General features: G+C 41.0%; 1 protein-coding gene across 1 annotated transcript in view; it reads left to right on the plus strand.

Moving 5' to 3' along the window:
- SLC31A1 (solute carrier family 31 member 1) overlaps positions 1-22,955 on the plus strand; it is a 31,918-nt gene extending 8,963 nt beyond the window's left edge. The window contains 6 exon segments of the mRNA XM_006172376.3: positions 15,566-15,637; positions 17,751-17,860; positions 17,863-17,906; positions 18,826-18,898; positions 19,675-19,843; positions 20,778-22,955. Coding sequence (XP_006172438.1) covers positions 17,809-17,860; positions 17,863-17,906; positions 18,826-18,898; positions 19,675-19,843; positions 20,778-20,979 — 540 coding nt within the window. The 5' untranslated portion in view covers positions 15,566-15,637; positions 17,751-17,808 and the 3' untranslated portion in view covers positions 20,980-22,955.
- Positions 22,956-23,155: the final 200 nt, after the last annotated feature.

The raw sequence follows: 23,155 nt of genomic DNA on the forward strand, positions 1-23,155 counted from the left end.
GGAAAGTTGGCAGTTAATTACCATCCTAAAGTCTGCCTGTCTGTGGATGTTCTAAACTGATTTCCCAGATTTTTTTTTTTTTATGATTTTAGGGTATGTGATAACTTTGTGAAGAATAAGATACATAACAATCACTTCTTTAAAGAGATTTTTCCTTTAGTGTATGTGTGCTTGCCGTAGAGACAGAGAGAAAGTGAGAAATCACCTACCACAGGAGGAAGGCCATGAAGCAATCCATTCTCCTCTTGGGATCTTGGGCACGCACACACACACACACACACACACACACATACATCTGGCATAAGTTTTCAATTGCCCACGTCCAGGACTCGAACTGTGGCCAATTACAGGGGAGCCCAGTGATGTAACCATTATGCCATCTGCTGGTACCAACAATCACTTTTTTAAAAACTAGGGATTCAGGGGCCAACAGATGGCGTAGTGGTTAAGGCTCTGAACTTCCACATGGCCAACCTGGCCAGAGGTTTAAAACTTAAGCCAGGCCCTTGTACGTGTTCCAAATCTGGAGAGGGGAATGGAGGAAAAGGAATTGCGGCATGGCCGTCCCTCCAGGGGATGATTTCTCATTTTAAAAGACTTTTTTTTTTCCTTTGGAAAACTGTTCACTTATACACATGGAAAATTATTCGCTTGCCTGCTAGTGGTAGCTGTAGAGTTAAGCATACTCAGTAGGAGCACTATAAGAATTTATAACCCAAAGTAAATGTGTCTTTTTATTCCCATTAATCTCATTTTACGTGTATGGAATAAAGATCAAAATGAATATAAACTCCAGCTTTTCTTTGGAGATATGTTTGCTATAGGGTGCATACACTCACCAGAAAGACAGAAAGAGAAAGAGAGACAAAAAGCAAGAAATCACCCCCGGGGGGGATGTCCACGCCACAATCCCTTCTCCTCCATTCTCCTCTTGGGATCTTGGCAAGCACGCACACGCACCCGGCGTGAGTTTTAAGCCACTGGGTCCGGCACGCGAACCGCGGTTGACTACATGGAGTAGTGACATAGCTATTACGCTAACTACTGGTCTCCAGCTTATTAATGAATGAAGATGTAATTTGGTTAGTGTTGATTTTCCTGATCTTAGAATAAAAAATATTGATTAGGGGCCACGCTCTAAGCACGGATAGTCTCTGGAGTAGCCCTGATAAACTCCGGGCTAGGCGATGCTGAGGCTTACTTGTGGACCTGTAAGTTATAGACAGAATCGCAGAGCTGAGGCAGGACTGCAGAACACGCAGTGCACCTTGGCAGTCCCTCCTTCACAGAGAAGCTTCCGTCAGTGCCACAGTCGCGGGAAATCAATATTGGATGGCCGAAACTAGAGCCACATTGGGCTTCTTTCTTCCCGTTACTTAGAAAACTTGTTAAAGGCTCACAGGCTTTCTAGAAACTGTCCATGAAAAGAATTTCCTTCAATACGATTTCGGCACAACCACAGTGCATGGGGCCATGTTATAGCTCAGAATTGTTACTGCTATAAGGAAACCATCCAAAGATGGACATAAAACACAGCATAATATGCGTCATATTGCTGTTTCAAAATAGCTTTCTGAACTCATCTCTTTTCCTTCCTCAAATCCTAGTGAAATAACATAGAAATCTAGTAGTAGGGGAGAGGGGGCTGGAGCCAGAAAACCTTTGAAATATTAAAAAAATAAAAACAAAGTAATGCTCTTGGGAATCACATTGAAGAACTGCCTGACTGACCACCTGGTTAACATAGGTGATGGACACCTCGCCTGTAAAGTCAAGTGGACAGGATTTATCAGCACACCCCTGAAAACCACCAAATTGAGAACAGCAGAGATTCAAAGGTTTCGCTGTGGAGTAATTGATGGAAGACAGATCTATTTATTTATTTTTCCCATGAGTGAATGAGCAAGAGAGAGACAGCATCCCAAGAGAATCCTGGAACCTTCATCCACCCCCAACCTAGACAACCCAGATCATGGGCATACTCACTTTTGGCATGCTTGGCGAGATTACCAGACACAAACCCAGAACCTTCCTATGTGGGACAGACAAAAAGAACACCGTTTTGGGGCCAGCAGATGGTGTGGTGGCTAGGGTGCTGGACTCTCATGTGGCTGACCACAGTTCAAGTCCCAGACCTGGCAGCTTGCTTTCTCACTCCCCCACCTCCATCTCTGTCTGATGAGCACATGTGCCCTATAGCAAATTAAAAATAATAATAATAAAGTTAAATAAGTAAAAGAGCATTGTGTTTTAAAATTGTACCACTGTGTCACCATCTGACCCCTTAAGTGGCCTCTTCACCACTGCGCTATTGCCTCAGCGAAGTCCTAATAATACTCTTTTTGTTTGCCAAACTCAGCTTTGCCAGAGGTTGTTTGCACTGGCAGGGGTGGGAGTGTGAAAAAGCACCCCCCCCAATGGGTTATGGTCATACTGCAATTTGGCTCTCCTCCATTTCTCTCTCATTTAGGGCTTTGAGGCATGTATGCATGTGAGTCAGGAGTGTCTCCCAAGCCTCCAGGTCCAGGACTCGAATGGCAAAGTTCGCCATGTGAGATCCAGCCACCTTAACCAGCATGCCACAAGTGGCCCCCTAATAATCATTATTAAAACAGCACTATGGGATAGGTTTCATTTATTACCCAAGTTTAAAGCTTAGGCACAGAGATCTTAAGTAATTTGCCCAAGGGCCCATAACCAGTAGGTACAGTTTTACCAGTTAGAGAATGAGTATAGATAGATCCCTTGCAAATTTCAAGAGCTGTCATAACAAAGACCCGGGAAAATATCTTTTCTGCCCACTGCTTCCTCCTCATGGTTTGTTTGCTTGTTTGTTTTGGTAGAGGTTATTCAAGATCTCAGACTCAAAGGCTCTTCATTAGGGACAGACCTTGGAGTGTCCAGCCAAGAACAGATCTTAATTTCATTGGTCATGTTAGGAATTATATCCAACAGTGCACATAGAAGGAATTAAAGTCTCAGCTATGCAGTACACTTCCTGGTTGAGGTCTTTCTGGTAGTTCAGTCCCTGTATTTCACAACTAATTCCAAAAGAGAGGGAGAAAAAAAAGAAAACTACAGAAAACCTGTGATTTCTCCTGCACCTAGGACTAAGAGTTTACTCACACTGTGAGTAAAACTCCTCTCTCAAATCTCATCAATGAGTAATTTAGTGTTAAGTTCAACTTTGGCCCTGAAGGTGGTGGGCCACTAGATGGTGGTATATGTAAATTTTTAGTGAGATTAGGCTAACTCTGTGTCCTTTTAGACATTCCCATATGGCCAACTATGGTTCAAGTCCTGGACCTGGTGACTTGCTTTCTCACTTTCTGTCTCTCTCTGTGTGTCTTTCTGGTCAAAATAAAATAAGTAAATGAATAAATAAAATAAAAAACTAATTTAAAAAAAAAGGAATTGAAAATAAACAAATGTTTTTTTCTAGTTCCAGTGGAATCTGGCTTTTTCTTTTTTTAAGCTTTCACTTGTTAAATATCTGGTTCTTAGGTTCTGTATACTGTGTGTTTACATCATATATCTCTATCTTTCAGAACTGTGGGTTCTCAAAATTTTAGAGTACAAAACAGTTGCCCAGGTAGTTTGGTAAATTTCTAAATTTTGAGGGCTCCACTGCGTGAGAGGTGATTCGGCAGTGTGGACTGGGGTTTGTAACTAATCTTATGGCTGGATACCCCTGATAACTCTGATCCAGGTCACCGTTGGCCCACACTTTTGAGAAGCACCTGTTATAGGAGGAAAGTAATATTTTTTTGTTTTGAGAAAGAGGTTTTTGCTATAGGGCGCGTGTGCTTGCCAGACAGACAGAGAGACAAATCACCCCCCCAGGGGGGATGGCCACACTGCAATTCCTTCTCTTCCATTCTCCTCTTGGGATCTTGGGCACATACGCACACACACCCGGCATGAGTTTAAGCCACCGGGTCTAGGACTGGACCTGCGGTCGACTACATGGGAGTCCAGCAATATAGCCATGACGCTAACTTCTGGTCCCAGGAGGAAAGTAATCTTAACATTATGTGCCATGTAGTTAATATGCCAGTTACTTTCATGTGTATTTTTATATTTAGTATTCATAATACAGTGAGACTTTATTATCCCAGTTTTATGTGTGGTTATGATCCTTACAAAGTTTTAGTAACTTGCTCTGAGTTCCAAAGATGACAGGGCCCTAAAACAGTCAGCAGTCTGACTAAAAATGGGACGGGCTCTTGCTCTTGCTGTTTGTGCTTTGGGCAGGTGTCTCAGAGAAGATGGTCGCTGAAGATTGGTGAAATGGAAAATGCCGTAAAGTGATATATGACAGAATGTTCTGAAATGTGTTTGATCAATGTTGAAACCACTGACGTGATAGAATGTTTCAAGCATGTCAATTATTAATAGTACATGTAGAAAAGATATATATGCATTTAAAACCTCTAGTGGTCACCTAAACTTTTCTAACTGAAATACATTCTAAAGATGAGTTATTCTATCCCTTGACTAAGGAAACTGATCAGAAAGGCTAGATTATAAGTAATGAAAAAACAGGGTTAGACCTAGAATTTCCTCATTTCTGATCTTACATTCTTTCAAGTGGTGATCATTATAAAATTATGATTCTAGCACCATATGTTGCCTGGGAATTATCCAGAGAACTTGAGTCAGTGATTGGGAGAGATGACAGTCTGTGTTAACATTCAGCATTTGAAAGTTCACACAAAGGTCTAGTCATCAGAGGTGATCTGATTTTTTTTTTCTTCTTTTGGAGAGGTTTTTGCTATAGGGCGTGTGCGGTGATCTGATATTTTAAAGAAGTAGAATAAATGATGATATTTTATTAATTATTCTCAAAAGTTCTGTTTATGACACTGAAAATATATAGTAGAATGGCATTTGGGGCTTCTGTGTTTTATTTTTTTGCCTCCCAGTTTGGGGGGGAGAGGAACACCCCCAACGGAGTCTTCACGCTGCATTCCATTCTCAACTTCAGCTAGCCCAGAACATGGGCACATGCGTGTCTGACATGTACAGGCAGGTCTCGGGACACAAACCAAGGACCTTCCCATGTCACTTCCCATACATCCAGTTATGTTACTGCTGCACCACCATCTGGCCCCTGCTTTCGTGAATCATTAACAGAATGCCAAAATGTGGCCTGGAGCTTGAAGCTGTATAGTAGTCCACTTTCTCCTGCCTAGAGCCGAGCAGAGGTAGAACAGCCAAGAAATACAGCGGGTAGCAGTTTTAGCACACATTGCATGACATAATCATGGCATAAAGCATTGAAGACACAGCTACCCCTGAAGGGAGATTACAGTTAGATGTAGCTCCTGCTGGACAACTTAATGGGAAATGATTTCATAGACTTGACAGGTGACTAGATAGCTTGACATTTGGTTTACCTTCAATGTGCAGAGTACCCACTTGTGCCTCTTAATATAATAGGAATAGATCTACCTTTTTACTAAGCCTCTCAAAACTGCAGCTCTGTTTCCTTATATCAGTTTGTTTTTGTTTTTTTGTTGTTGTTGTTTTGTTTTGTTTTGGGGGAGGTGCCTCCAGAGAGCAAAAAAGTTAACTTCATATTAAGAGACAGGGATACAAGATAGGGTAGAAGTAGCATGCTATAAACACTCGATCACCTGGAGGTTAGAATCAGGGTTCTAATGACAGATTCCCCCTAGAATAACTGCCCTGCGACCTTGGCTACTCAGCGAACCTTCTATACCTCAGTTTTCCATCTGTAAAATGAGTGGCCATTCTTGTTTAATCCAGGCCTGCCCTTTCAGTGGAGTTAGCTACACTGCGGGGCTCACAGTAGAAGTGTGCCTGAGAACATGCCACAGAAGTAAATGAAGGCCAGCTGCAGTAAGGCAGTACTCAGCAACCCTAAGGCCACATGGAAAGGTCCCCGGTTCATGCCCAGAGGTCCGTACGTGGGGGTGGGAGTGCGAGTGCGTGCTCACTTGCTCATAATTCTGGCAGTCTTACGGTGAGCATTGACCATGGCGGCAAAGCACTGTTGAGGGTTTTCTCTTTTCTGTCTCTCTGAAGAAATACATTTTCTGTTTTAAAATTTTTCAATTCACCAGAGGTCACATGCGCTTGCTGGAGAGAGAAGGAAAGCAAGAAAGCCACCTTCCCACCCCTCCTCCAGGGGTAATGGACATGCCTGCACAAACGCCTGACATGTTTTTTTAAGCTGCTGGGTCTGGGACTTGAACTACACAGTCAGTCATGTGGGATCCAACTACTTTAACCACCAGGTCACAGGCTAGCCCCTGAAGAAATAAATTTTAAAAAGGGGAGGGGCATAGTGGCAGGTGGCATGGTGGTTGAGGCGCTAGATGGCGCCTACTGCGGCTTGAGCCCTGGACCTGGAGGCTTGCTTTCTCACTTTACCTCTCTCTCTGTCTCTCCCTGGTCAAATTTTAAAAAATAATAATAAAAAAATTAAATAAAAATAATTCGAAAAGAAAATAAGATAGGTTGTAAAATTAAAAGAGCCATATTTTAGTTTAATTCTGGCACATATTCTTGTGAGGTAAATGTTGAATAATAATAGTAGGATTCGTACTTGCACAGTAAATGGGGGGTGAGGGGAGAAGGAATTTTGGGGAATGACATACCAAAAAAGGCATACAAATATCAAAGTGCTAAGTTTAAGCAAAACGAGATTGGTTTTAGTGGAACATATGAATGTGAAAGGATTAGATTAAGTCTGGAAAAATAAATCTGTAAGAGAGACTTAAATGCCAGATGGTGATCATAAAATCTTTGTGTTGGGACCAGCAGTTGGCGTAATGGCTATGTCACTGGACTCCCATGTGGTTGACCACAGTTCAAGTCCCGGGCCCAGTAGCTTAAACTCACGCCAGGCGCATGTGCGTGCGTGCCCAGGATCCCGAGAGCAGAATGGAGAAGGGATTGTGGCATGGCCATCCCCCCTGGGGGGTGATTTCTCGCTCTCTCTCTCTCTCTCTCTCTCTCTTGCTCTGTCTTTCTGGTGAGCACATGCGCCCTATAGCAAAAACCTCTCTCAAAAAAAAAAAAAAAAAAAAAAACAAACCTTTGTGTCAGTATCCGAAGTTGGAGGTGAAGACATTTAAGACATTTAGCTTTCCCTTATTACAAGTAGAACTTAGTTCTTGGTAGATAGCCTAAAAAGCAAGTTGCTGCTTGAGAAATACATGCAAATGAGTATCTGGAATACAAATACAGGCTTACCTTGGAGAACTGATTCTTTTATCAGCTTCATCACCATCAAATAGCAAGATTGAGATTACTATGGAACATCTGTATTTGGCTTGGCTGGGGGAGAAATGGGCTTGCTTCCTTCTATCTCTGTAGGAGAGCAACACTCTTGCACAAAGTCCCTCCATGTATTTGAACAGTTATTAGAGAATTTACTACTGAGGAGCTCCAGGCAATGACTTTTAAGGTCCATCCAATTTTTAGTGAGATTCTCTGACCCATAGGTGAATAGGACACTCAAGTTTCAGTTTCAGGTGATCTACATACAAGTACAGATGAATAACTGAGACATCCATGTCTTTCCAGACCTATTTATTCGGGGCCAGATTTCTCTCCTTAGCTGGGTGAAGGAGTAGCAGTGATGAGAGGAACCTTAAATATCTGCAGTTAATGAAGATGAGAAGAAGTTTTGGATACCTCCATTTGACTGGTTTTCCTACCTTCTTTCAATTTTATCTGCATGATTGAAGAAATAGGCACAGAGTGAGTCGTTCATAAAACATTTCAGGATATCTTGTGAGATATAAGAGTCCCAGTTCATTATTCGGAAAGACACAATGTGCTTTGGTTTCCAGAGCTAGACTGTGGAAGATGGAGAGGATTTGCTGCATTGGAGATTATCAGGATGGGCATTCCAGACCTAAGAAGCAATGTGAGCAAAAATCCCACACAGAGAAACTACTGAGGCACGTTCTCGGAGCTGGGGCGTGTTCTGGGAGCACTAGAAGCTTTGGCTATGATACTCACTTGGCTGAAACACAAAGTAAATGTAGGCAGAAAGGTGTTCTGGGCTCTTTATTTTAGAGATTTGTGATTTCAAACCAGGAAAGTTAATAGACAGTAACGGAGCCAGCAGTTCAGTCTACAGTTCAGTCCCCGACCTAGTGGCTTGCTTTCTCTCTTCCTCTCTCTCATGAGTGCATGTGCCCCATAGCAAATTTAAGAGGTAATGATAATAATAATGAATAAAATGGAATAAGTCATTCTTTTTAAAACATTGACAGTAGAAAGTGTCTAGGTAGTGGAATTTTTTGAGTAAGTAAGTAGAGCCATGCCTTATGCAAATTAATTTGTTGTTGACATATGGAATGGACAGAAGGGTCTGGAGTACCACAGGTACCTCCACGGCTTTCTGGTTCTGAACCAATGGTTACTTAAGGTCTCTGTGCCTTGGTTCCTCCATCTTAGAAAGAAGAGATAATGTAGAGATAAAATGAGACCATAGAGTTAGATTTCTAGAAAGGAAATGCTGTTTGTTTCTTTTTTGTTTAAAGATTTTTAAATTTTATTTTATTTATTAGTATTATTTACTTTGCTGTGGGGCATGTATGCTCACCAGAGAGAGAGACAGAGACAGAGAGAGAGAAAGTGAGAAAGCAAGCTACCAGGTCTGGGACTTGAACCACGGTCAGCCAGGTGTGAGTCCAGCGGCTTAACCACTATGCCACCTGCTGGCCTACCACTGGTTCTTACACATAATTTGTTCTGGTTCCACATTTGATAGATGTAAAGTCATTTTTAAGTTGATCTTGTCTTAGCCCTGTTTCTTTAGCTGTCCTTTTCTTTTTCTTTCCTTTTTTAAAGTTTTGCTATAGGGTGTGCACCTGCTGGAAAGAGACAGAGAGAGGGAAAGTGAAAAAAAGTCTCCTCCCAGGGGATATGGCCATGTGCAATCCCTTCTCCATTATCCTCTCAAGGATTTTGGGCATGCACATATGTGTCTAGCGTGGTTTTCCAGCTGCCAGGGTCTGAGATTCCAACCATGCTGTTGACCATGTGGCCAACCTTAACCTCAGCTCCTGTTGGTCCTCACTGTCCTTTTCCGTGGTATTACAAAGGTTTATTGCCAGACTTAAATTTATAGAAAGGGTTTGGGTTTGGCATTTCAGATCACTAAGTCAGTAGTAGCTAGGGCATGCTTTTCCCTTCTTCCACTTTTAGAAACAGGTACAAATTTTGTGTACAGTCTCTCCACATTAATCATAGAATAAATGCTTTTACAAATCTATACAGGCAAATTAGGCTAGGAAATATAAATGTTCAGATTCTCCAAGAGCTCTGTGGTTTTAGATTCTAGGCTTCTCTGAAATAGGTGGAACTAGGTGAATTTACTCATTCCCTTCTCACTCTTAAAAAAGTTCAACTTGCCCACTTTACATCTACATCATCTACAGTTTCCTGCTTCTTGAGGTAGTTACTGAATAATTTCTAAGCACATCCATGAAATAATATATAGCATTTCCAACTCATTATGGAAATTGAGGTTTGCCCAGTGTGTCATTAGAAGATTGAGGAATTACTTTGTCTGTTTTATGCCTAAATTGACATGGGAGAAATAGGAGCGAAAAGCTCATTTAATTCCCACAAACATTTATTGTAATCTACCATGTGTAGAGTTTTAGAAAATACAGGAGATCCATAGATCTTACAAACTAATAGTAATGAGAGAGAGAGTGAGGCATTAAGTTCGCCTGAAAACTGAACTGAAGAAATACAGAATTCACCTGTAGCTGTGAGTGGAACTTTATTAATCATATAATCCAGTGTTTCTACAATAAGGATGATGAAACTATAAAATGCAAAATAACTTGCCCAATGTAGTATTTATCACTATGTCTCATTCTTGTTTAAACTAGTGAGGTCTTTTTTTCCCTTTATATTTTTTTGTTTATAGATAATGCCATGGTCCATTTATGTCTGCCCGGAAGACCTAGGTGACCTAGGGATTGGACAGCGAGCACTTTATAAGTTTACTTTAGCATGCTTTGTCTTGAAAATGATAGCCTTCAGTGGCTATATAATTCATCAAGGACCATTAATCCTGTAATCAGTTCCGCCAGGATCCGTCTTGCCTCAACAGGTTGTTCATCTCCTTTTGCTCAATCTGAGCAGCTAAATGAGGAGTGATGTGGAAAGATGACACTGAGGATAGTAGGGGTGACCTTGATCTGCAGATAAAGGTGTCTCTTCGCCTTACTCCGATTAGAATAGCCCTATTCTGATTAGAATCAAATCCAAAGGCTTGCTTTCTATCTTTCCATAGATGTAGTTATGGTAAGGTCCCCAAGGCAGTTCTCAAGTTATCATCCTTTTTACTCAAACAGATATTAATAGACTAGAAGTTCTAAGAAAGGAGCTACTCCTACTAATTCATAGTTGCTGTTTTATTCTTTCCAAAACTTGTCAATTCATGCAGCGTTTCTTGTTTGCCTAGGTCATTGTTTGCCACCACTCATAAATGAAGGCTCTTTAAGTTTTAACTATCATTGTTTGAAGTAGTTCTCCCCTTTATGTGTTTGGCAATGGGTTACTTCTGATGCAGCCCTTTAGTCTGATGTATGAGTAATTCAGCCACTTAAATTCTGCTGATACTTGAGTATGTAGATTGAACCTGGCTTGGTTTCTTCTCCATGAAAAGTACTTTCAGGGAACCCTGTGCAGATTATCTGAAGTAGTAGAGCTCATTTTTTTAAACACTTTATTAAATTTATTTTAATTATTATTTAAATTTGCTATGGGGCACATGTGCCCACCTGAGAAAAAGAGGAAGGGAGAAAGCAAGCCACCGGGTCTGACATTTGAACTGCAGTTGGTCACGTGGGATTCCAGCACCTTAACCATCACACCACCTACTGGCCTGAGCTCATTTTGTTATATGGTAAAGATAGAAAAAATTGGTAAAGTTTTTTGCATTGGGCCAGCAGGTGACATAGTAGTTGAGGTGCTCTATTCCCACATGCCTACTGCAGTTCGAGTCTCAGACCTGGAGGCTTGAAACTCATGCCAAGCACATATGCTTGCATGCCCAAAATCCCAAGAGGAGAATGAAGGATAAGGTATTGCGGTGTGGCTATCTCCCCTGGGGGGTTATTTCTGACTTTCTCTTGCTCTCTGTCTCTCTGGCAAATACATGCACCCTGTAGTAAAACTCTCTCTTGAAAAAAAAAAAAAAGCAGTATTCACGCAGTTAAGCTGGCTGTGTGATCACGTGTACATCGCCCATAAGTGTGAATCTCTGTTTATAGTAATCTGTGACCTTCAGCTTTACATTTCTGTGCTTGCTAAAAGCTTATAAATCACCAGATGTAAGTAATGCCTGCAGAAAGCACAGGGGCAACTAGAAAAGCTGACTTTTTATAAAAGAAAAGTACATATGTTTAATCAGCAAACTAAGCAGCCAAACTGCTGCTTAGCCCTCTAGGCCCAGAAAGGACGTTCAAGGTCTGATACCTGTCCCAGAAAAACAGGATAATCTTTGCATATTTGCATTTTCTTCCCTCACTATAGCCTAACTCTAAGCTACACCTTTAATACCTTCTGTCACCAGGCTCTTCCCTGAACTAAAGTTTGCATGACTCCCATATACTTTAGAACAAATCTGTATTCCTCTTCTCTTAAAAAAAATCAGAAGAACAACTAGATCGAATTCTCTTTGTTTAATGTTTTTACAAGTCTAAAAAGGAACATGACCCTAATCGTTTTAAGAATAAAAACCTTCTTCCTTATCATGGAACTCAGGAAGGTCAGAAGACAACTTCAGAATAACTGGTTGAGGGTCCAGATTACATCTGCCTGCCCCAGAGGAGAAGGCTGATTTATGGCCACTTCTTTTTTTCAAATAATTATTTAATTTTATTTATTCATTCATTTATTTACATTTGGCCATAGAGAGACACAGAGAGAGAGAGAGAGGAAGTGAGAAAGCAAACCACCAGGTCTGGGACTTGAACCATGGTCAGCCACGTGGGAGTGTCCAGTGCTTCCACCAACATGCCACTGCTGCTCCTGGCTTATGGCCACTTCTGTGTGGTCTTTTTAGATAATCTGTCTCCATAGTTCCTATGGATTGTTGTTCTTATCCATCATTATTGCAATATCAGGAAAGTAGAATTTGAAGTTTAGGCTAAACCTATTAAAAATAAGGTCAGTGCTAAGATCCAGAATGGGCATCTGAATTTAGCCTTCTTGCTAATTTCCTAACCTCTGTCCATAAATTCATGTTTATTTTGTAAAGATAATAGGTTTTGTAAAGAATCTGGCCTTTAGTTAGGCTTTATGATATGTCTATGTTGGGAGTATCAGGGGAGGAATAGGGGAAACTTTTTTTTTTTTTTAATCCTTAAGTAGGTCAAAAGAATTAGACTTTTGAATACAGGGAAGTTTTGAAAGTTATTTGCATAAATACTTTACCATACTTATTAAAGGAAAGAAAGGAAGAAGCAGAAGGAAACACAGCTATATGACAGTCAGTGTAGAGTATGCAATTTCCATATCTAATGGTATTCAGCTCAATACAAGTCAGTTGGCATATAGCCTACTTCAGGAACTCACCAAAGATAAGATAAATGTTTCCTGGAAAATGAATAGTGATAAATAAACCTCTTTCCTTATTTTTATATGAACTATGTTCCATATAAACTTCTGTGGTTCTTAAGAACTAGCCCTAACTACTTCATGGTCTCAGGAAGCAGAATAGGCAGCAAGTGACTTGAAAGTGGGTTTTGGCTAGAATATTTTGTAGGGAAGAAGCTAACAGAAAGGTATTTAAAAAAAAAAAAAAAAGTTCTTGCCATAGGGTACATGCACTCACTAGACAAGACAGAGACAGTGAGAAAGAAAGAGTAAAATCACCCCACAAGGAGAAATGGCCATGCCACAATCCCTTTTTTACTATTTTCCTTCTGTGATTTTGGGCATGCACACACATGCACCTGGCGTGATTTTCAAGCCATTGGTTCTAGGACTTGAACTGTGATCAACCGTGTGGTAGTCCAGAACCTTAACCACTACACTACCTGCTAGCCCCCAGAAAGGTGGTATTTTAATTTTTGCCTTGCCCGACAAAGTTGACTCATTGGGTTTTCCCTATGCAAGGTCTTTTTTTCCCCTAATATTTCTCATAATAATAACTACCAGGTGCCCTGCTTGACTCCCACGTGGCCAACTGAGGTTCAAGTCCTGAACCTGGTGGCTTGCTTTCTCACTTTTTCTCTCTCTTGCTCTGTGAGTGCGTGTGCCCTGTAGCAAATTTTTAAAAATAAGATTAAGAATAAATAAAATTGAATAAATAATCCTTTTTAAGAAGTTCTTTACCTGAATTGGCAAAAACACAAATGAAAGTACAGTGTTTTTAATCTTCCAATCTAGTTATAAAGTCAGCTTGGCAAATGAAATACTGTAGGTGTATTTTATCACAGATCGAAGTTTGGAATTTTAAGGTTTTTCTGTTATTTTTCAGTTCCATCCCTGAGTTATATATTCAGATTTTTTTGTCTGTTTTTCTTTATTTGCAAATAATTTGTAAATATGATGAAGTAATAGGGTAGTGTAAAAAAGAAAGGTGATGTCAGAGGCTTAAAACAAGAACCAGAACAGACAGGAATAAATACATTTTAGCCTGGAACAAGCATGCGCATAGATGGTCCTAAAACTGGGAACCTTGCAAGCTGATGAAGGCCACTTTACAAAGATTGTGCTAAGATTCCACCTATCACTCATTACTAACTTGTCCACAAGTTCCACTATGATCGCTGCACAAATCAAGAACTTTGATTCCATAAAAGTACAGTCCAGCCACATTGTGAACCTTGAACCCAATTCTTAGACAGTAAAGGTAGTGCTAAATGAGGGAAAACAATTCTTAGAGAGTAAGTAGCCAACCTTGGCTGTGGAATTGGGAACTTGAATAAGCTGAAGTCAGAAGAGTAGTGCAGCTCTTTATTACCATGAGGTTAGTCCATTCTCCTGAGTACATACTGAGAGCGCAAATGGTATCAGGTGTCCCTGACTTGACCTTAGTCTCCATTTTTATTGTGGAAGAAGTTGGGCCTTGGTCATCTTCGATGAAAGCTATCAAAGAAAACGCTAAAACTACCCAGTGCCCGTATACCTATTAAAATGATTTACCCCAGTATATGACACATCACCAAAATGCTGAATGGGAAGACAAAAAATTATAATTACTTTCATTTACTAGGATTTAATAATTTCGTTCTTAAACATTCATTCATTCATTCATTCATTTGTTTGTCATGATTTTCAAGCTGCCTGGTGTAGAACTCGAATTGCAGTCAACCATGTGGGAATCCAGCACCTTAACCACCGTGTCACCTGCTGGCCTCTGGCTTTAATCATTTGTAAGTGTTGCTTTATTTGGCTGTCATTTGGGTTCGGCATATTTCTAGAGATTTTTCCTAGAGTAAAACGTTTCGTGAGTATGAGACTTACAGGATTGGTTTTATGTTAATTTGTACTAGATTTGTACCTTCATCTACACTGGATAACTGCTGGATAGGATTCCATTAAAAGGGATGCATTGTCCACTGACAGCGAAAGCAAGGTGATTCCAGCCTTGCTATATACCCTAGTATGTATGAGTGTGAATTGTTTCCTGCACAGGTGACACTTCAAAATAGGTACATAATCTGAAAAGTTTTCTTGAGATATGAATTCCTAGGGTGCTGATAAATCTGAAAAGATCTGATGATATATTGCCATTGAACAGATTTCTCTAGTTGGTAACAAATGTCTTTAATAATTAGGAACCCGTGGGCTGGGGCCGGCAGGTGGCATGGTGGTTAAGGGTGCTGGACTCCCACATGGCTGACTGCAGTTCAAGTCCCAGACCTGGCAACTTGCTTTCTCACTTTCCCTCATTCTCTCTCTCAGTCCCTCTCTGGTCAAATTAAAATAAATAAATAAAATAAAATCTTTTAGAAAATTAAAAAGAACGTGTGGGCCTTTTAAAATTATTAACAGGAATAGCAGATCAAGGGGACAACCCCTAAGTAGTTTGTGGTGCTGTTCTGGCTTTTTAAACAGTCCTTTACATGTCATCTTATGTACCAAAATACAAATTACAACTATTCAGTTTTCCTTTCCAGCTTTTAGCTTAAAGTTTCTTGAGGAAGGACTATCTGGTTCATTTCTCTATCTCCTGCAGTCTTTTTTTATTTTGAGAGGTTTTTGCTATAGGGCACGTACTCTCACTGGAAAGACAGAGAGACAGAAAGCGAGAAATCACCCCCCAGGGGGTATGGCCACACTGCAGTCCTTTCTCCTCCATTTTCCTCTTGGGATTTTGGGCATGTACGCACACGCGCCCGGCGTGAGTTTAAGCCACCAAGTCCAGGACTCGAACCACGGTCAACTACATGGGAGTCCAGCAACACAGCCATTGCGCTAACTGCTGGTCCCTCTCCTACAGTCTTTTACAACAGAAGGACCTCAGCAAATATTCACTGCCACTTCATGGCCGGTATTCAGTTAAAAATGCAGTCTACCTTTATGATTTTCTTCTGTGTTCATTTTTCAGGCTCTATTGGAAGAGAACAAAATTTGTGATATCCACCTGAGTGTGTGTGTTCAGTCTTTCGGGCTGACAAAGGTATTTCATTCTTACCTCATTTGATTTACTTGGATTTGTTTGTAATCATAATTGATGGGGCCAGAAGATGGCGTGGAGGCAGGGTCACCACATGGCCAATTTTGGGGTCAAGTCCCAGACCTCATGGCTTGAAAATCACACCAACGTGTGCGTGCGTGTGTGCATACACGTGTACCCAAAATCCCTAGAGGAGAATGGAGAAGAGAGGATTGCCTCATAGCCATCCCCCTGGGGAGTGATTTCTTACTTTCTCCCACTCTGTGCCTCTCTCTGGCATGCACAGGTGCCCTATAGCAAACTTAAGAAAAAAATTTATGATCACTTACATACCAGTGATCTCCTCATCCCACTATAATTATTTCTTTATGTGTAAGTTTTCCACTTACCATTTGTCCCATCATTGACACTTTTTTATGACTCTACTTTTTAATGGTTACTGCAAAAATCTTTGTGGACAAAGACCTGTTACATACCTTTTTGTACTTCCAATTGCTGTATAACAATGATTTATTTATTTATTTATTTATTTTTTAGAGAGAGTTTTGCTGTAGGGCACGTGCACTCACCAGAGAAGCAGAAAGCAGGAAAACACTCCCAGGGGGGATGGCCACACCACAATCCATTTTTCTCCATCCTCTTGTCAGGATTTTGGGCACTTATGCACAAATATCCAGAGTGAGTTTGCAGCTACCTCGTCCAGGACTTGAACTGTGGTCAACTATGTGGGAGTCCAGTGACATAACCATTATGCCAACTACTGGTCCCTTATTTATTATCATTATTGATTTGCTATAGGGTGCATGTGCTCACTAGAGAGAGAGAGAAGTGAGAAAGCAAGCCACTAGGTCTGGGACTTGCACCATGGTTGGCCACATGGGAGTCCAACATCCCAACTTCCATACCACCTCCTGGCCCAACAATGACATTAATAACACCAGGTTGTCAAGGTCTGTACTTATGAATTAATGTGATGTCTGGCATGAAAGTTATGTAAATTCAAAGTAAGAACTTTGTTGTGGTTTTTTTTCTAAGTAAGAACTTTGATTATGCCTGAGGCTTTGCCACAGCCTTCACTAGAAATAAGAACCTATTCTGAAAAAACATAATGTACTCCTACAAAGATACACAGCAATTCGGTCTAAATAAGAAAAAGGAAAACTGTCAACAGAACCTAGTGAGCCTTGTCATAGAATCATGGAGTAGGAGTTGACGATGGAAAATAGATGCCTCAGTATTTGTGGTTTTGATAATATCGATAGAATAAATAATGAGAAGCATACTCTGGCTTATGAACATGAATACCTCATGAAATTTCTAAAGCCATTCTCTCTTCCTCAAATGGGTTGAGGGACACATAAAGAGGGCCACTCAGACCTCCCCTCCAGATCCCAACTTCTCTTATCCCCACCCCAAATCCAGCGACTGCTGCTTGGTTTAAAGTCTAGAGGGACTTCTGCAGGAAAGCAGTGATACGATAGTAGAGATACAAAGCTGAATATGCCGTTGTCTAGACATAATGTAATATAAACTATCCAATTTAGACCTTGTTTTTCATGTTCTTAACTCTAATGTCCTGGTAAGACTGACGTTACATCTAAATTTTAAGTACACTGCTTGCCTAGGGCAGCTCTAGACCTTTCTTCAAATTTAAGCTAGCTGAAGGCTGGCCGTTCTGTAAACACAGGCCATCCCAATTAGGTGAGTGAGCTGAAACACTTGCTTTTTATCTACTGACATTTATGATTAAAGCCCTTAAGAGCAGTTAAATTTCATTAATGGCATCCATTTATACATTACTACAGATGATCTGTTTCCTGCACTCAAAAGAAGCTACTGTTCTTCTCCAGGTCTCATTTTAATTTGAACGTGTATTAAGCATGTCTATTAAAGGAGAATTAGGAAGGGTTACGTGTCTGAAGCCCTAGGTCAAGTCTCTAAAGGAGGTTCTATTAGTATAAGTTCTCTCCATCTGTAGATTATGAAAAATGATTCTGAGTAAAGATAGCTGCTAGGAGAGCACTTGTTCACTGGATGAAATTCTATACAGGCAGAGTATTTACCAAGAAATAAGGTTTCATGTACTTAAGTTATTTTATACCATTCTGTTTCTTAGACTCTTCTGCTGACTGTCAACTTTTCCTGGGAAAACGGATCACTCCAGGCATACCGAGATGGGCTCTATGGCCAACAACACTATCACGCAACCTTCTCACCATCACCCGCAATAATGTCACACTCCCATGGGGGAGGAGACATGATGATGATGATGGTAAGTGTCACCAAAGAGGCAGCTCAGGCACTTTCCTACCCACTTGCATAATAGAAATACAGAATTTTAGTACCGGAAGGTTATTATCTTCAAAAGTCAGTTTTCTCAGGAGAATAAACTAAAGGGAACCAGCTGTTGGCGTAATGGCTATGTCGCTGGACTCCCACATAGTCGACCGCGGTTCGCGTCCCGGATCTGGTGGCTTAAACTCACACCGGGTGCGTGTGCGTGTGTGCCCAAGATGCCAAGAGGAGAATGGAGGAGAAGGGATTGCAGTGTGACCATCCCCCCTGGGGGGTGATTTCTCACTTTCTGTCTCTATGTCTCTCTCTATCTGGCGAGCGCACGTGCCCTATAGTGAAAATCTCTCCAAAAAAAAAAGAGAGAATAAACTAAAGACTCAAAGCATTCAAGTGATTTGCCCAGGATCATGTAGCAAGCTCATTAGCATCACAGCAGAACCAAGATTTCTACGGTTTTTTTCTTCATTGATACTGACCTTCTATTTATTTATATTAAATTTTTCTATAGAAATGTGTACTCACCAGAGAGAAAGTGAGTTAGCAAGCTGCTAGGTCCGGGACTTGAACCACAGTCAACCATGTGGAAGTCCAGCACCTTAACCAGCAAACCACCTGCTGACCCCAAATTCAACCCTTTTTGAATTAAGTTCTGGTCCTTTATGCTTCCTGTAGAAAAGGGAAAAGGCCAAAAGTTGATGTGAGGGCACAGAAGAATACTTATGCTCATGCCTGTGGCAGTACTGGTAAAACGAGAGAGAACATCCCACTTGAGTAAATATTTCTCCTTAACTTAGCATCCAGACCTGCTCCTTCTAAATGTTCTAAGCTTCTTTGCCTGGAATTCTCATTTAGGACCTTCAGCCATCTCTAATTGATTTGTTTTGTTTGTTTTGCAGCCTATGACCTTCTACTTCGGCTTTAAGAATGTGGAACTATTGTTTTCCGGTTTAGTGATTAATACAGCTGGAGGTGAGTAAGCTACCATGTGGTGTTTGAAGGTAACAGACTCATGAGAGACAGTGACAAAAATTTGGAAACCCAGCCTCTCTTTCTGTTCTGGTTACTGAAGGTCATGATACTTAACACATCATGGTTCCTGTCTTCTACCTAGAAGGTGGAAAACTGCGGGCTACCTTCTCCTGATAATTGGCATGTTCCATGCTCAGTCACTCCTAGTTTTATGGTAGCTCATGACACATCTCTGTGTCCACTATGTTGTCTTGGTATGCTTTAAATGCAAATTGTACAAGTTCAGTCAGTTGGACTACTGTAGTTAACCGGGTATATCTTTGTATCCACAAAATCAGTTTGTTTTGAAAAAGAAGGTAAACATTTAGTTCAGACAGTATGTTAAATTAGTAGCTTGAATACATTCATATAATTACCAGTACTTTATAATGTGAAAGATTTAGAATTAAAAATGCCTATTCAAGAAAAGTTAGTCAGAACATAAAAATAAGTTGAGTTGTCTTATTCACCTTTTCCATATTCTATAGCATGTGTTTCAATGTAATTTAACGACATCAAGCAACCAGACCAAAAAGTAATTGTCAGATTATTTGTTATATCTTAATCATGTTCTTCACCAGAAGCCATGGTTTGTACCAACACCATCTTAGCAGTTCCTCTGTCTGGGCAAGTTTGAGGTAACAAGATAATATATCTAGAAACTGAGAAGAGCAGCATTTTGGCTAATAATTTTGCAAATGTTTAGCAATACCACCATCTTTTCCTTTCATACATAGAAATGGCTGGAGCTTTTGTGGCAGTGTTTTTACTAGCAATGTTCTATGAGGGACTCAAGATAGCCCGCGAAAGCCTGCTGCGCAAGTCACAAGTCAGCATTCGCTACAATTCCATGCCTGTCCCAGGACCAAATGGAACCATCCTCATGGAGACACATAAAACTGTTGGGTAAGACAATGAAATAGATCCAAATGGAAGTTCAATTTTTTTTTTCTTCATTTTTTTTTTAATTTATTTTTTTAAAGAATTATTTTATTTAACTTTATTATTATTATCATTATTATTTTCCAGTTTGATCAGAGAGACACACACAGAGAGAGAGAGAGAGAGAGAGGAAGTGAGAAAGCAAGCCACCAGGTCCGAGACTTGAACCGTGGTTGGCCATGTGGGAGTCCAGCGCCTTTAACCACCATGCCACTTGCTGGCTCCCAAATGGAATCTCTAAAGAGTTGGTTAGTTAAGCAGAAAAGCACTTGTTATTTTTATTTATTTATTTATTTAAATTTGATCAGAAAGGGACAGAGTGAGAGAGCGAGAGAAATGGAAAGTGAGAGAGCAAGCCACCAGGTCTAGGACTTGAACCATGATTGGCCATGTGGGAGTCCAGTGCCCTTAACCACATGCCACCTGCCAGCCACGAAAAGCATTTCTTTTTTTTGGTGGGGGGGGGAGAGATTTTTGCTATAGGGCGCGTGCGCTCGCCAGAAAGACAGAGAGAAAGAGACAGAAAGTGAGAAATCACCCCCCACAGGGGATGGCGAGGCTGCAATTCCTCCTCCTCCATTCTTCTCTCAGGATCTTGGGCATGCACACAATTAAGTGTGAGAGGGTTTAGGGCTTCCCTTCCAGGATCTAAAGTGGCAATAAGATGGAACCAGTTTTCCTTCTTTAAATTCCCCCTGGAAAGGATTCCTCTTGTTGGTACATAACCACATCTGGCCAGTGTTTGTAACAATAAGGAACAAGTACCCATTCGCACAGGTACCCATGAGTTTCCAGGGGGGTTGTGAGGCAGTCCAGTTCAAGCTGAGTGCATGGCTACGACTGTGATCTCAAGAGCTCCTAGAAATCCCTGACTGCTTTGTCCCTGTGTACCTTCCAGGCAGCAGATGCTGAGCTTCCCACACCTCCTGCAAACAGTGCTGCATATCATCCAGGTGGTCATCAGCTACTTCCTCATGCTCATCTTCATGACCTACAATGGGTACCTCTGCATTGCCGTCGCAGCTGGGGCCGGTACGGGATACTTCCTCTTCAGCTGGAAGAAGGCAGTAGTTGTGAACATCACAGAGCACTGCCATTAACATCAGACTCCATGGTGTGGCCTTACTGGTTGCAGTGGGAAGCAGTTCGAGACTGGAAGACATGGCTCCTGTTCCAGTCATCCTTTCTTGCTCCTGTTTCTTTACACACACACACACACACACACACACACACCCCGGCTCAACAGAGGTTTAGTTTACAGTCTTTGAACTAAAGAGAGAACCTCCCAAACCATTTTTTCTAAACTAGTCGAGATTCCATTTCTCCTGAGGAGAAGCCACCCATGAGATGTCTTCTTCCCCATCACCCTAGATGCAGTTATATGCTCTTGTCTAGTCCAGGTATCTTTCTATTCAATGACTAGATCATCTGTTTCCTCTTCTAACCTGCTGGTCTTTTTTTTTTTTTTTAACAGAAAATATGTGAATTTGGTGTTTTGTTCCCTTGGTCAGTAATAGGAAGGAATTACTTTCAGCCAGGATTGATGACACTGAAGGAAACTCGTGCCCAACTAAACCTAGAACTCAAAGTTAATGTTAGGAAACAAGTTTCAGTCTCTGGACTCAGTGAGTAGGAAATACACCGTGTCTTTCTCTGGGTGTGATGTGTTGCACCAGAATCGTTGCAGTGTGCCAAGGGGTGCTTTGATGCTCCGTAGAGTCCTAGAGCATGCAGTGTGTATTCTTTACTCAGCATTTTGATTAGAATGAACTTGCCAATCAACAATAACAAGAAAAATGACAATCAATTCAAAAAATAGATATTTTAAAATAAAACCATTGGTATTTTACTTTGATTTAGTACCTTGGTTTGTCTCAAGCTGAATGAAGCAAGAGTTTGAATTAATTTTTCCCTATTCCTGTATTTGTGTGTCTGCCTATAATCCAGTGATTTTCAGACTTTAGCATGCATCAGAATCATCTAGCGGGCTTGTTGACACTAGTTGCTGAGTCTCCAACCCAGAGCCCCCAAACGGGCATCTGAATTCCTACCTGATGTTCCCGCTGATGGTCTGACGATCATACACTTTGAGAATCTCTACTTTAAATTAAGGGAGTATTGTGTAAGGAGGACTCTGTGGTATGGGCAGGTCATTTGAAGCGCTGAATGCTAGGTGGCATGTCTGGGCTTAACTCACGTAGTAAATGCTGCTGGTCAATACTTAATCATTCCACAAACATTTGTTCGGCTCCAACTGTGTGTATGTCTACCCAAGCATACATTTAATCAGTAGGCATGAAGTCACTAATCCTTGTTTTTAAAGATCTGTGGTTTCTTGGAAGTAGTTTTGAAGATTGGGAGAGACCTTTGATCTACAGTGAAATCAGCGAATACTAGGCTGAAAGGGCAAAAGCCCAGCTTTCTCTTTGGAGAAACAAGTGTGGTTTGCTGATAGCCGAGTTTTCCTCAGCCTCCGACATCTGTACCTACACTGAGCAGACCATCTTTCTCCCATGGCCATCTTTGTTACTCTTGGGAGCTTAGACTACAAGTGGCCAAAACCTCTTTTCTTAACAAAGAATCACATTGAATTTTTATTCTGTTCAGTTGTTTGTCTACACCAGTCTTACTTCCCAGTCCAAACTACCTCTGTAAAGTGATTCTTTCTGTGCTGGTCTTTTAAATCCTGCCCTCCTTGGTGCTAGATCCAGTTGTGCCTCAGGGCAGAGGAGACAGAACACAGCTCTCCTGTTGGCTTGTGATGTGGTTTTGCAGCTTGTACTTTCTCTGTGGGTGCCGGCTCAATATTGGAGAGAGGAATGTGTACTTTTATGGCTTTTAAACAAGAGAGGGCTTATAAGCCTACTGGATTGTAGCTATAAAATCCATGAACCAACATTCAGAGATTGGCTTTTTTCTCGTTTGATTCCCTTGTAGTACTGACACTTAGCCCGAGCAGAAGTGAGTGGCAGGTACTGACAGCGTACTCACCCATTTTCTCGGAAGCCCAGAGATAATACAACATGAGAAATAAGAATCGATGTTCAGTAGTAACTGTGGTGCTCTCTAGAAATCTTGGCTGAGCTGCTGTATCCTTCCGGGAACAGGTCCTGATCGGTAAGGTGAGAAAGATCAAGGCCAGTGATGACAAACTGCTGTGAATTTGAACTCAGAAACGTCCACTTGGAACAGGATAGATAATCTGAAAAACCTGAATTTCAAAGCTTCTAACACTATGTTGCCAAAGGCTGAATGAAGCTAATAAAGGAGAAAAAA

Source organism: Tupaia chinensis, unplaced genomic scaffold (assembly GCF_000334495.1).
Source record: "Tupaia chinensis unplaced genomic scaffold, TupChi_1.0 Scaffold000081_1, whole genome shotgun sequence".
NCBI classification, from domain to species: domain Eukaryota; kingdom Metazoa; phylum Chordata; class Mammalia; order Scandentia; family Tupaiidae; genus Tupaia; species Tupaia belangeri.